Source organism: Homarus americanus, unplaced genomic scaffold, assembly GCF_018991925.1.
Source record: "Homarus americanus isolate GMGI-L3 unplaced genomic scaffold, GMGI_Hamer_2.0 scaffold51859, whole genome shotgun sequence".
In the NCBI taxonomy this organism is placed as follows: domain Eukaryota; kingdom Metazoa; phylum Arthropoda; class Malacostraca; order Decapoda; family Nephropidae; genus Homarus; species Homarus americanus.
The window spans coordinates 694,908-710,293 of NW_024711292.1; the positions used below are offsets into that span (position 1 = coordinate 694,908).

Consider the following 15,386-nt stretch of genomic DNA (forward strand, 5'->3'; position numbering starts at 1 on the left):
AAGTCTCCTACACCGCCTGGAGGGAAGGGGGAGTATTGTAGTGGATTCCTCCCCTACAAACACTTTTGTCGCTGAGTAGCCGACCCCGCGAATTCCCCAGTGTATGCCTCATGGTCTAGGACTCTAGGTCAACCAGCGCCGCCTCACATGACGGAGGTCAACTATTAAGCCACGCCTACCTCCGCTATATAAGATCTCACCTCGTGGTGACCTATCTCATTCTACCTACAGCAGTATTCAAGCAACACCACCTCCTCCGCTCCTGCCTGGCGGCCCTCACTCCCGCCGGCGAGCATGGCGACCCACAAGCTGGTCCTCCTCTGAGCATCCTCACCAACCAGCTCTCTCTACATCACGCTTGTAACCACGCTGCCACTTCCCAGCACCAAACTGCACTGTACATCCAATACAACATGTATACAGAGAGCACATTGTGAGTTTCCTTTCTCCATCCCATCCTGAGTGTGAACCAACATCTCGTACCCCACAAGTCTACCATGACCATGATACTCTGATCTCACACAAACTGTATTATGAACAACAGCGAGAAAGACAGACAGAGACAAATAAATATATAGAAAGAGAGAGAGATAAAGGGAAAGGGTGGACAGAGCAGAGTTAAAATGAGAAGGGAACAGAGAGAGAAGGGGTAGACGAAGAGAGAGGAATAGAGAGAGAGAAAAGAGATAAATAAAGAAGGATAGAAAAAGAGGAAAGAGAGACAATGACCAACACTACTACTGTACTAACCAGGGGTGTAGACGAAGTGTTGAAGACCGAGACGGTATGCCGGACTTCTGGGATACTTCCTGGTAGAGGTAGAGCCTGAATGGGGAGGAAGAGAGAAAGAGATAGGGAGGCTATTAATAACTACAAGGGGACTATTAATAACTAATGTTGATGTTATAATGCATCAATGACATTAATAACTACCTTATGTTGAAGTTATTTCTAGTTTATGTTGATGTTATAATGTATTTCGGCGCCTGAATAAATTATATTTATATCACAATGTATTACTAAACCTAACCTAACCTAACCCAACCTAACCTAACCTAACAAAAACTAACCAAACCTAACCTTAACTTAATTATCAGATGCTGGAGGATAAAGTGATGCTACTTGTCTGTGATATTTTGTCCAACGAAGTGCCCCTCACACGGTCAATATTTATTGATAATATTCAAATAATTACATTGATACTAACCGTGTGAGGATAATATTAATGGTACTGAGAATACAAAATATTGATGGAACCTGGTTTGATGAGTTTCAAAATATTTTTGATACTGTCAATACATAGTGACCATGTGAGGTTACCGGTGTCAATAGAGATTCAGTATTGTAGCTGTCGTCTTGGCGTGAACATCTACTGCCGGTCACTACCAGTGTTATGGTATGTTACTTCAAAGGATTATATTTACTTTACTTTTTTACTTTTATCCTCTTCACCACTGATCGGCTCGATAGCCTCTTGGGCGATCGGTCACGTCTCTGTTACGCACTGTTGGCAAGTACTGGGCATGCTCCGGCTCCTGAATGTATCTGAACCTACTCCAGTGCTTGTCAAGTCTGGTCTTGAAAGAGCTCACACTCGGTGCCGTCACAACACTTTCTGGTAGATTGTTCCAAGAGTTCACAACTCTCACACCGAAAAAGTTTGCCTCACAGTTTTCTGGACCTGCGACTTCTTCAATCATGAGCTGTGACCCCTTGTGGGGCGAGCGTCCGCCAGCTCCAAGTAAGGACACTCGACTGGGTAGTGCCCCTTGAGATGCTTATACACCTCATTAGGTCGCCCCTTGCCCGTCTGTAGTATAAGCTAGGCAAGTTTAGGCGCTCCAATCTCTCAGAGTAGTTGGGGTGCCGAAGTGCAGGCACCAGTCTGGTGGCCCTCCTTTGAACATTTTCAACCAACTGACAGTCCCTAGTATATCTAAGGGACCAGACGAGGTGACAGTACTCCAGACGGGGAAGCACTTCACTCTTGAAGATTGTTACGAGGGACGGATCTGAACGACCTTTTAACAAGACCTAATAATTTATTTGTGAACAATGGACAGAAAAATGAAGATTACGACTGAGTTGTTAATTATTCTCAAAGAAATTAAAGAAAGGTGCAATTCAGGAGGATGTCAAGAAGATCAACCCACTGAAGACAAAATTAATTATAGGAAGGAGTTTAAGATAATCAATTACGGTTTTCCAAGTGACCAGGCTGTGGGGTCAGGTGGATGGAGTTGATGAATCCTCATGCAAAAGCCAACATTATAGCTACACAAGCTTTATGAGCCGACTTTTTCGTCGGCACTCCCTGGTGACTGTCTGACACCAAGTTTGTCAGAGATATTGAACGTGTGAGGTGGCGGTTGCAAAGGCGGATCCAAAAATATCAAAAGGGGGATCCAAGAAGCTGTAGGTGGGGGAACATGGCGACCACAGCGAGCCCACCCAGCTGGGCATTTTGAAGCCAGGTGCACTTGATATTAAAAGATATTCTGAAGTCAATGGTAATTAATTTCTACGATACAAAAAATACCTGAGTACAATATTGCATTAAAGAAATAGTATTGGAATTTTATGATGAAAAGGGGGGTCCGGACCCCAGTACCCCCTGGATCCACCCCTAAGTTGTCAATAATTAAATATTGACCGAGCGGTAGCGGTGGAAGTGGTAGTGATGGTGGTGGTTGCGAGAGTGATGATAGTGGTAGTGAACTGGCAATGATGATGGTGTGATAGTGATGATGATAGTGGTGGTAGTGGTGGTGATGGTGGTAGTGATGGTAGTTGTTTGTAACTATGAGAGTATAAGGCAAGTACTTCTTCCCCGTCAGTACCACTGTGTGCGTGAGTGTGTTTGTTGATGACGTTACTCCTGGCCGGTTGTCTGGGAGGTGGAATTACTAAAGGGAATGAATTGTCAACAACAGCATTTGTCTACATTACACATAGATTGTGTTTCAGTGTCTCATTTGGCTTTGATGCAGTTTCGAAGAGGAGTGTCGAAACATTTGAACCCAATACTCATACGTTATAAATTTTGCCCCTAAATGCAAGAACAATTCCGTAAACTGGTGGGATCATCTCCACGAACTATGTTGACATACGACCGTATACAGTAGCTGAACAGGTACACGCGTTACCTAGTCCACTGTTCTCCAGGTGTGTCCTGTATTTGCTAAATTAGTCAGTAACCAGGAAATGACATACGTGTATCTAAGATCAATATGAACAGTTGAATGACTTCACTACACGCACACACACATACTACAGTATATACACAAAAACGCATACGTACTGTACATACGTACACATTCATATATAAACATTCACATACATACATATACTGTACATATACATACATACATATACTGTACATATACATACATACATATACTGTACATATACATACATACTGTACATATATACAGAGCCGGTGCATGCCCAGTATTTGCCAACAGTGCGAGACAGAGACGTGACCGATCGCCCAAGCGGCTAACAAGCCGATCAGTGGCGAAGAGGATAAAAATAAAAATAAAAGTAAAAATATACATACGTACGTAAACCATCAACTTCACGATTATTCTTACGGTGATTCATCCCGTTTGCCTCCCCTGCAGCCCTCCTGGTGACGACCAACACTACGCCTCCATACTTACTGGAGTGCTCATTGTCAAGTCCTCCACACCCAGTGCCTCCACGCCTCACAAACTTGGAGCGTACACTGCTCCCTCACCTGTGACACCACAAGTGCCACACACCTGTGTGATCTACCAGATAATGTTTGTCTGGTAACGTAAAATAAATACTGTATGACTTTATCACAGTAAAGACTTGTTCTTATTGATGTTTCTCCTTTGTTGAGTCTCATTCTTCTGTATATGGTTCAGTACGAGTGTGTGTGGTGTGTGTGTGTGTATGTAAGTATCGGTGAGTGTATCTATGTGTTTGTGTGTATGTGTTTATGTGTGTGTGTAGTGTGTATCAATGTGTTTGTGTGTGTGTGTGTGCATCTGTGCGTGTGTGTGTGTGTGTGTGGTTGCAGCCTGCCCTCCTGCCTCACCACATAAATCAACCCACGCGCAGCCATCATCCAGTTCTTGCGTTTTAACTTTTGTCCTCTTCGCCAATGATCGGCTCGTTAGCCGCTTGGGCGATCGGTTATGTCTCTGATTACTTTTCCTTTTCATTTATCTTCTTCACCAAAAGATCGGCTCGCTAGCCGCCCGGGCGATCGGTGACGTCTCTGTCACGCACTGTTGGCAAATACTGGGTCACTACTCTCACTCCGAAAAAGTTACCCCTCACAGTTTTCTGAACTTGCGGCTTCATCAACCTTGAGCTGCGACCCCTTGTGGGTGGTGCGTCCGCCAGCTCCAGGTAAGGACACTCGACTGTTTATACACCTCAATTATGTCGCCCTTGCCCGCCTGTAGTATAAGCTTGGCAATTTCAGGCACTCTAATCTCTCAAGGTAGCTGAGGTGCCAAAAAGCAGGCACTAGTCAAGTGGCCCTCCTTTGGAATTTTTCAATCATCTAGCATATCTCGGGGATCAGACGGGGCGACAGTACTCCAAACGGGGCAGCACCTCACTCTTGAAGAAATCTGAACGACCTTCTTATAAGACCTAATAATTAAGTTACCTAATTCACCTTCTTCTCGCAGTGGCCCGAGAATTTCAGCTCAGTGTCAACATACACACCTAGGTCCATCATACTCCTCATCATCATCAAAACCCCTATACCCCCAAAAGTCCTTTGGCGACGGACGAGTGGCAACGGAGACAGGCAGAGATGACTGCCGGGACTCTCTTGTCACAGCTCTGCACATGGGCAGCACAGATGAGATGATCGTTTATGCACTGGGATCTAGGCAACAGTGCAATCCGGTCCTGTCTGTGCGACTGAGCAGCCCTTTCGAGGAGCCACTCTGCTCACCCACATAGGGAGGGGGCTAGAAAAGGTGCCCTAAACATAGCCTGCCTAAAAAACAACCTGACTGGGCAACCGCACCCAGCAAGGTCATCCGTATGCTGTCGAAAACAATAATAATCACAGATCAAAATAAAAACAAACTATACAACCTCTTATGGTCGCTGCATGTAATGTCAGGACCCTTCTGGATACTGGCACAAATGAGCGTCCTCAAAGAAAAACTGCCCTTGTGGCAAAAGAGCTGGCTAGGTATAACATCGACATGGCAGCCATTAGTGAGACCCGGCTCCCAGGCGAGGGTCGACTCACAGAACGGGGGTCTGGCTATACCTTCTTCTGTAAGGGTAAACCTACTGTGGAGAGAAACCACATTTATGGAGTTGGCTTTGCCATCCGCCAATGCATCCTACACAGGCTAACTGAAATGCCTGTTGATATCAACGAGTGCCTCATGACGCTCAAAGTTCCACTGAATCACTCATGTCATGCCTTTTTCATCAGTGCATACGCCCCCAACACTGGATGCAAAGGATGACATCAAGGAGGCCTTTTATGCCAATCTCGACAGAGTGCTAACCTCTATCCTCAGAGAAGATAAGGTTGTGCTCCTTGGTGACTTCAATGCCAGAGTTGGCAGAGATGCTGATATTTATGCTGCACACAACCTTACTGTCACCAATACCTTGTTTAGGCTGGCCGAAAAGTTCTAAGGTAATTGGCAACACCCACAATCCAAACACTGGCATCTCATTGACTACATCTTTGTCAAAAAAAGAGATCGCTGAGATGTCCTCATCACCCGAGGATGTGTGGCTCAGACCACAGCGATACTGATCATCGGCTCGTCAGAGCCAAGCTCTCGCTTCACGTCGCCCCAAAACAGAGAAGGCAACAAGCCTCCAGAAGAGGTTTTAATACGATGCGTCTGGAGGATCCAGGGGTAGCACATGCTTTCAGAGAGCGGCTCAAACATGGGTTGATAAACAACCCGACAACAAACAACCCTAATCTCAGTGCAGAATGGGGGTATTCTCAACACTGTCATGACAAAAACCTGCAGAGAGGCCCTCGGCCAGATTGAAAGAATACACCAGGACTGGTTTGATGAAAATGACTCGGAAATCAATGTACTCGTCGATGATAAGTGTGCTGCCTTAACTGACTGGCTGAACAACCCTCAGCCTCGGACCAAAGCTGATACCTTCCACTATAATATATTCACTAGTATACTACAAAAAGCACAAGAAAAAATATACCATACAGAAAAATTAGGTCAAATAAGAATGAGCCAAGGTGGATGACCAGAAAACTTAAACATGACATAGGAATAAAGAAAGGAATTTATAAGAAATTAAAGGGTGGGGAGGAGCAGCTCAGAAATAGGTATAATGAACTATCTAGGAATGTTAAGAAAAATGTAAGGAAAGCAAAGAGAGACTATGAAATCAAAATAGCAAGAGAATCCAAGGCGAATCCCAAGGGGTTTATCCAGGTATATAGAACAAAGTCAAGGACAAAGTTGGGCCTTTAAAGTCAGGGAGGGGGGAAGTGATAAATAGCAGTGAAGAAATAAGCAAAGCAGTTTTCACAGAAGAAATTTGCGCGGAAATTCCGGAGGTGGAACTGATATTTAGGGGAAAGGAAGAAGAGAAATTAAAGAATATCTCTATCAGAAAAGAGGATATTCTTAAGAGGATAAATAAACTAAAGAAGACAAAATCCCCAGGGCGGGATGAAATTTTCCCTCAAGTCTTGAAAGAGGTAGGGAACAGATTAGCGGACCCCTCGTAAATTTATTTACAAAATCATTAGACACGGGACTTGTACCAGACTTGTGGAAGCAGGCAAATGTGGTACCCATATTCAAAAAGGGAGACAGAGCATCAGCGTCAAATTACCGGCCGATCAGTTTGACATCAGTAGTGGGGAAATTTCATTAATCAATTATAGCAGATAGCATCCGATCGCATTTAGAGAAAAGCAAACTAATCTACGACTCTCAACATGGGTTTACAAAGGGAAAATCTTGTCTAACAAATCTGCTAACGTTTTTTAGGAAAGTCTTCGAGGTAGTAGATAATGACGAAAATTACGATGTTATTTACTTAGACTTTAGCAAAGCATTTGACAGAGTACCGCATCAGAGGCTTCTGAGAAAAATTAAGGCTCATGGTATGGAGGGGAAAGTTTTAAATTGGATAAAATCTTGGCCGAATCTTGAGGTGACCCGTATTAAATAATGCTACACTTTAAATACTTACAATTCTAAAAGGTATATTATCTTCTTAACAGATAGGAAGATATAGCTTAAACAAAGTCATGCCCGAGATGTATGATCATGACAGTAATACTGGACCACAAGTTTAGACAAGAAACTTGGACTTCGTCCCTAGAGGATATCGGGAATATACACGGTTCCCCAGTAAGTAAGCGTCTTCTCCCTGCATCCCACACTTCTGGTAAGCTATTGGCTCGTTCAGCAGTTACACCTTCACAGAGTACTTAAGTGTTTTCCTTTCGTATCCGTTATGTAAATCAGCCCTGATAAACTATCGGCTACGGACCCAGTGTGAGTGCGTATATGTGTGTACTAGGGTATTATGATGTGCTGGTGTACATCGGTAAATCACATTACCATTATGTCATGGCCCGGACACACATGGGGAGGGTGTTATCTACAGTCGTGTGACATTACCAAACACCACAGGTTTTAACCTTTATTCTCTTCGCCACTCATCGGCTACTTAGCCACTGGACAATAAAGTTGATGACAGAGTAACAGGAACAGACCAACCACCCGAACAACTATAGTAATAAGCTGATAAAATTGTTTTCTTGTGGTTATCAGCATATATAATATATATTTTCCCTTGCAATTTATCTTATATAATCAACACCTCACCCCGCCAGGATTCGAACCCACGATCTTATAATTGTGACCGAGGAACGCTACCTCTGGGCCACCAGGACACTAAAAGCAGTCGTAGACTCTGTTATATTTCACACAAAGCCTGTTCAACGAGCTTATGGCGCCGTGAACCTCAAATGGGGACCACCCGTGCCTCTTAGGTGATCAGAGCAACGTTTTACCAAATCCGGCTTCGAAACACGATTATATGTAGAAGTCCGCCTGCTTTATTGGGCAAATGAAATATATATGGATCCTAGTGTTTCTGACCTGACTACCGACCGTTGCGGTGCTATTTAAAGATTACTAAGGTCATTACATAATACCTGACCATTGTGGACCTGGTCTCACCCTCCTCTGTATATATATATATATATATATATATATATATATATATATATACACCTTGTTTTGTACTTCTCTTTAGTCTGTACTCACCCCTGAAGATATGAATTACACGAAAGCGCTTGGGAACTTCGTGTTTTCTTGTTTCCTTGTGGTTATCAGCATATATATATATATATATATATATATATATATATATATATATATATATATATATATATATATATATATATATATATATATATATAAAGAGAGAGAGAGAGAGTGTGTGTGACTCACCAGCGCCTAGTGTCAGTATACCTTAATCACACGTTTTCACCTGTCCTTGATGACATCTACCTAAGGTTTCAAGTCTTTCGTATACCTCAAGTCAAATGTATTTTTTATACCACAGGGTCAAAGATGTTTTATTTATATACCACGGGGTCAAAGATGTTTTATTTATATACCACGGGGTCAAATGTTTTTCATATACTACGGGGTTAATGATGTTTTTTATATACCATGGGGTCAAATGTTTTTTCTTATACCGCGGGTCAATTTGTTTTATATACCATGGGGTCAGTTTTCATATTGAAGGATCAAAGTTATTTTGCATATACCATGGAGTCAGAGATGTTTTTATATACCATGGAGTAATTTTTTTTTTACCAAGGGGTCAAAACTTTTTATATCCTTCATATTTTGTCCATTGTAGAGGCCTAGAAGGTTGGTGGGCGTCCTTAACCATTTAAATCTGTAAACTGATTCAAATTAAATGTAAATTACTCGCCACACATGAATAATTAGGAAATCGAGGCATTCCACACCTGAAGCATCTCGGCCACAACACCTGGGTGAGGAAGTAATTACACGTTTATTACAACTGCCCAATATCCATTTTAAGGTGCATGTTGTAGGTTGTCGTTGCCTCTTTCACATACACACACACACACCGGGGACTTCATGACTTCCACATTAATTCACGTAATACAAACGCCACATATCTTAGTATTAATAAATGAGTACCTATTGGAGGGAAGGTGGATGGAGGGGAGGATGGGAGGGAGGGGAGGGAGACAGATTGAGGGAAAGGAAGGGTGGGAGGGTAGAGAAGCATGTTATTTTTATTTTGTATTTTTTTTTTACGGGAATTAGCCCACCCGGGTACATGTCACTGACCCACATCGGGGCCTCGAGGGTGAAAATGTAATAATAGTAATGGTAGTAATAATAATAATAACAATAATTAAGAACCACGAAGAAAAAAAAAGATCAAGAGCGAGAAACAATATATGTATACAGGTAACATAACATCATACATAGCCGTGGTACAGGTAAACTATCATCTTATCACAAGTTAACCTTATCATGCGATAATCTTAAACACAGTATCTACTCACAGAGATAATTATAAGGTGATCCATTGTTTCCCTTTTCCCTGTGTGATTTTATCATATATATATATATATATATATATATATATATATATATATATATATATATATATATATATATATATATATATATATATATATATACTAGATTACAATACATTCAATGGCTGTGCGTCTAGGGAGGAAACAGAAAATACGGAGCATTGAATTTATGCAGAATGCTTTACTGAGCTATGAACATATGATTGGTAAAGAAACACCCCCCCCCCCTACCACTCCTTACACCTCAACCCTTCCTGATCAAAATATCCCTTCTCCCAGTGACAGTCCTGGCGCAGTAGACAGGACGTGTGGGACATGGGGTTCCAGGGAAAGGTGCAGCGCACTAATCTAGGAATCAGCTGGTGAGCCCCAACACCTGTCCTCTGCAGAACTCCACTCACTCACCCGGTACTACGCTCATAACAATTTTTCGTAGAAACATCAGCCTGTAGACGTGTACAGCTGCTGGTCATTCTTCAACCTTGTAAAGCGCACAAGATATGTCTAGTCCAATATTTTGTGTATATAATTGAGTTAGATCTTTGAGCCAACACCATGATCACTTTATAATACAGTACAACATAATATATGTATATTGTACTGTCGAAATCTGAGGTTTCTGTTAGATCAGTAGGTACACCATGTTCACTTGTGTCAACACTTCACACGTGAGACAACATTCGTGGTGTTGAGCTGACAGATCATGTACAAACCACTAAGTAATTTTCTTCACTCAATACTTTACTAACACACGCACACTCAGCAACCTTGAATACACAGATGCTCAGCACTCCCGTTAACCCATATCAACCGTTCATGCGTGAAAATGGTTGGCTGGCCGAGTGGTGTTCGTCTGTGATTGGGCCAGACAATATCCAGTTTCTGAGGTGCCGAGTGGCGATCAGTGTACCGTGTGTAGACTTTTCCTAGTGTGTTGTTGTTTGTTGTTCAAGTTGTATATGTTTAGATTAAATTAGATTAGGTAAGGTTACGTTTAATTAGGCTAAGTAATTTAATATGTATGTTTCCGGTAAAGTGTGAAAATCAGGCATTCTATACAATGCCAGTTTGTTTAGGCAAAGTATGAAATAAGCCTTTAATCCGATCTTTTATTCTTTACCTAGGCATTTTATACAATACCTAGATATTATAATTATAAAATACGTAAATGGACTTAGGCAAACAATTAAAAGTACGTTTGTTAATACGCAATGTTGTTTATTGGTAAAATCAACAATGTGTGAAAGGAGACCTATTTATACACGTTTATTCCCGGGTTGCGGAAATAAACGTGTATAAACAGGTCTCGTCTCACACAATGTTGATTTTGCCAATATCATGGACATTTTGAGTCCACTTTGAAGCCATGTGCACTTGATATTAGGAGATATTCTGAAGTCAATAGTAAATAATTTTTATTACACAAAAATACCTGAGTACAATACTGCATTAAAGAAAAACTTGGAATTTTCTGGTGAAAAGGGAGGATTCAGACCACCACGACCCCCCCTCCCCCCCTGGATCCGCCCTTGCGGACTATCCTCATATAGTCCTTTAGAAGGAAGTTTAATATTTTTAGGACTTTAACGGACTAACCTCTCGCGTATAGTCCGTTAAATAGAGGTTTTACCGTGTGCAGAAAAAATAAGCAAGAAAGAAATTTTTTCACAAAGAAGGAAAAATAAAGGCTGAAGAGGCAATTAAATTAACTCGTTGCTACTTTTATTTACGTGACATAGACAAGTGACACACCCCACCCCCACCCTTGAACTTTGACCAATCAACGTTGATAAGCTATTTTTCTCGATCAGTCAGCATTGAGGTGCTTTTCTTTTCGCTCAAAAGTTTTTTTTAACAATTTTGACACATTTCCCATGCTTATGAAGAAGTGTAAAATGCAAGAAATCACACAAAAAAATACATTAAAAATAAGAGCTAATAAGAAAGAGGGATACAGTATTGTGAAGAAAGAAATATGACCGAGTTGGAAAACATTAGATATAAAGGAAGAGAATCTGGGAAGAAGAAGATGCGAAAAACATGAGTGGAGATAATGGATAATCAAGAAAGATAATAATGACAATCCATTGCAACAGGTTCTGACGCTACAAAGAAACAACAAGGTATTAGCATAGCATTTCTTTAAGATTAACAGAAGTAACTAATCCAAATGAGAATCTCAGAGGAACATAACGATAAAGATGAGTGTAATTAAGAGAACATGGAAGAAGAAAAAGCTGTGTTGTCGAGTGTCAATAAATTAGTTTACGGTCTATATGAGCATGAGGATAGAGAGCTATCAAATGGTAGAGAGATAGGCTATGACTTTATGAACAGGATAAAGCAGTTGATGGTTGTAATGATACTGTTATCACTGAGGGACAACCAAACAGGCTGCCTAGATGATGATATTGGCCTTGAGGTGTGTAAAGACCGCCCGAGGAAGCTGGGGACTCCCTAGTAGGTGTTCCGGCAGGGTACAAACATTCACTAGGTTGTTAAGGAGACACTTCACTTTACTTTACTTTTATTTATCCCCTTTGCTACTCGCCATGTGTGTTACTTTATATATATATATATATATATATATATATATATATATATATATATATATATATATATATATATATATATATATATATGTATTGATTGTATACATGCTGCACTATGTACTGCACATTGTACACCACCATTGTTTATATACACACTGATTCAGTATAAACTTGTATGACGCCTTTACTGAACATTTTTCTATGTACTTACAGTATATATCCATATATGTTGTAATTCTCTCTCACATATCAACGCATTTGGACCTCCATAAATGGTACACAAACACATATGTACAGGTTTCTCCACAAATGGTACACAAACACATATGTACAAGTTTATCAACAAATGGTACACACACATATTGTACATACATGATACACACACACACTTATCTTTGGTATCCTGGTTAACAATATAAAGTTCCGGTTATCTTTGTTTCTCTGTCAGATTATATGGTTCACTGTAGCATAAAATTACCGTACCTGCTGTGGCCCCATCTTGCTGTACCTCGTAGCTGCAGCGATGCATTTTGGAACAAGTGTGAGTAGTTAATATCTCTCGGTTTTTTTTTCGTTCACTCGGTACTTCTGCCGATTGTACTGTACAAATATATTTTTAATTCATTCTCTGTTTTCTTAGTCTATTTATTTTTGTTGTTTACTTGTTCATGTTTATCAGGATTTCTTTTTTTTTTAGTTTGTCCAGCGTGTTTTAGTAAGTCCATGGCCAACCAGTGTATTCACCACCACATGTCACAGTTAAGGTATACATGTATATAGTTCAGTACTGCACCTTCACACACACAACGTCCAGTTCAACCCAGTGACATTTATCTAGTCCACTTTTTGCAGTTCATTTTAAGTGTTGGCGTTATGAACACAGCTGCAACACAAGGAGTGGCCGTGTTACTCACCATGGGTACACTGGCTCACAACAAGCGAGTCACTGCCGGTTGAAGTGACGTACCACAACTGATAACACCTCAGAGTCAGTCCTCAGCGACACACACACGTTGCTAATCTGGATTCACCACCACCAACATTCGTATATTATATTCAACGTCATTGAGTGTAAATGTATGCAAGACAGCAGATTCGGCTAGTTTATTCGGCACCCCCTTGCATCCTATGCAAGACGAAGCGCAAATGCGTTTGTAGCACCCAACAGGGAAACATGCGGAGTTCGTGCTTGCCTTCTTAACTCATGCATTTAAGGGCAAAGTGACTGAAAGGCCATTGATTTCATTATTTATTTTTATTATTTCACCAATTACCAGCTTACTAACAGTTCAGGAGGTTGGCCTCTATAGTGTTAGTACAGGAGGAACCCGGGAGGATGCCTGTGCTGTTTGAGTGTCCAGGCCAAGCAGACTCGAATCCTTGACATATTGATGATACGCTGCACCACCAACTATTTTGGAGTAAACATTTCTTCTGCCATTATGGATTTTTTTCGTTTACAATTGCTTATCATATGCAGAAATAATCTCGGGATTATTAATCCAGCTTTCTTGAGCTTCTAAAATTTCCTAAAATAATATTTGTTATATATTTGGTGTGTTAATTTGCCTACGTATGTACAATTTAAAACTGGAATAAAAATATGTATGTACAGTATGTGTCTGTATAGTGTGTGGACAGTATGTGTTAGTGTTTCCCCATTCAGCTCTCTAGTATTTGTGTATAGTATTACCTGCATTGTCTATACACACGATGAATCAATATGAACTTGTATGACGGTAATACTACACTAGGTGGTGGTATCACAACTACAGTATCTGGTGGTACCACTACTATACTAGGCGACCTGTGGTGTTATGGTCAGTGTAATCGCTCATAGGAGCGATTTTGGTTTCTGCAGGACAATAAGACCCTTGTCGTTGACACGATGAGCATAATTCGGTCAAAACCTGTTGAATACAATTCACATATAACAACTGCTGGTACATCAGGACACAGTTTGAATAATATGATCAATATACAGTACATAATTACACCTATTACAGTCATTTAGAGTTCTCAGAGGATTCAACAGTTCACAATCACGCTCACGTTTTCGGGTCTAGGGTTAGACCAACAAGAACAAATATAATGTCCTGCAGGAAGATGTTGACTGACGAGAATCCAGATGTTGCCTTTACAGTAGAAGGCGATAGTCTGCCCCTCAGGCAGTCACACAGCTGCTACCAACTCCATCTCACTTAGTAAGCTATTCTGAGTTGTAAACAGTTTCTTCACTTAACATGTGGCCGGCGCACACAATTGTGCATTGTCCAGCCCAGAAGGGTGCGTGTTGCAAACGGCTCTCCATCCTTCCCGGTCCTTACTTCTAACAGTACTAATACTTGTGGTACATCCAGACCTATCAGGAGATCCACTCTTTTCGGTGCTTGGCGTAGTGCAGTACCTCGGTGTTCCCACAGGGTGAAGTCTTGGGTGTCTTCGACCGACACTTTCAGGGAAGACTGAAGATTCTTAACAACAATGACCTTGGGGATAGTGATGGATCGGCTCTTTCTTACTCCTAAGGTAGCCACTTTTACACTGATCTCTTCAGTGTTTACACTACTTCTTTCTTTCATGATCGTGCCAATGGGGAGGGAAAAACTGGCCTTCCCTCTGCCTGCAGCCGGTTAGTAAAACTACGCATGCAGTATGATTGGTTGCTGCCTGAATCCAAGAGAGCTCATGTGACCACTACTCCTTTCGCCTCTTGGTTCTTCTCCTCCACCCTGACTTTCACTATTGGAAGTGCGACTCTGCTGGACTTTTATAATCACAACCCGCAACCGTTGGGTTCTTCCCACCGATCATCAATTCCGTTGTTGGTTATAGTTTCCCTGGCCCATCTATGCGGATTTCCTCTATTCGTGGTCACTCAACACACTTTGTGTACTCCCAGTCTTTTTCCCCATGGTGCTTGTACCAGCTTCGGTCTTCCATGATTTAACTCCACTAGTTGCCGATTCCAGTGGTGGCATAATGGCCTTAAGTTGACTCATTCTAAGTCACTTGTGGTCAGGTGATATGTCTATTTGGTAAGTCTGGCGTAGGTGGTACCACTACTACACTATGTGGTGGTATCCACAATTACACTATGTGGTGGTACCACAACTACACTTTATAATAGTATCACAACTACACTAGGTGGTGTTATCACTAATGCACTAGGTGATAGTACAGGTCGACAACCCTGTATCCGAAATTCCAAAACCGAAAAGCTC

The 15,386-nt window shown here is 41.3% G+C and overlaps 1 protein-coding gene across 7 annotated transcripts in view; it reads right to left on the bottom strand.

Annotated features, from left to right (window-relative positions):
• Positions 1–14,087, bottom strand: part of LOC121868335 (solute carrier family 35 member C2-like) — a 51,960-nt gene extending 37,873 nt beyond the window's left edge. For 2 of the 7 annotated variants that reach the window (XM_042369046.1, XM_042369123.1), the window contains exons 1-2: positions 10,016–10,493; positions 751–825 (exon numbers count right to left, since the gene is read on the bottom strand). In XM_042369046.1, coding sequence (XP_042224980.1) covers positions 751–825; positions 10,016–10,052 — 112 coding nt within the window. In that variant the 5' untranslated portion in view covers positions 10,053–10,493. Of the gene's footprint in view, positions 1–750; positions 826–3,563; positions 3,910–10,015; positions 10,494–12,645 lie in introns of those variants that run through there. The other 5 variants (XM_042368867.1, XM_042369290.1, XM_042369791.1 and 2 more) reach the window with 5 other exon arrangements.
• Positions 14,088–15,386: the final 1,299 nt, after the last annotated feature.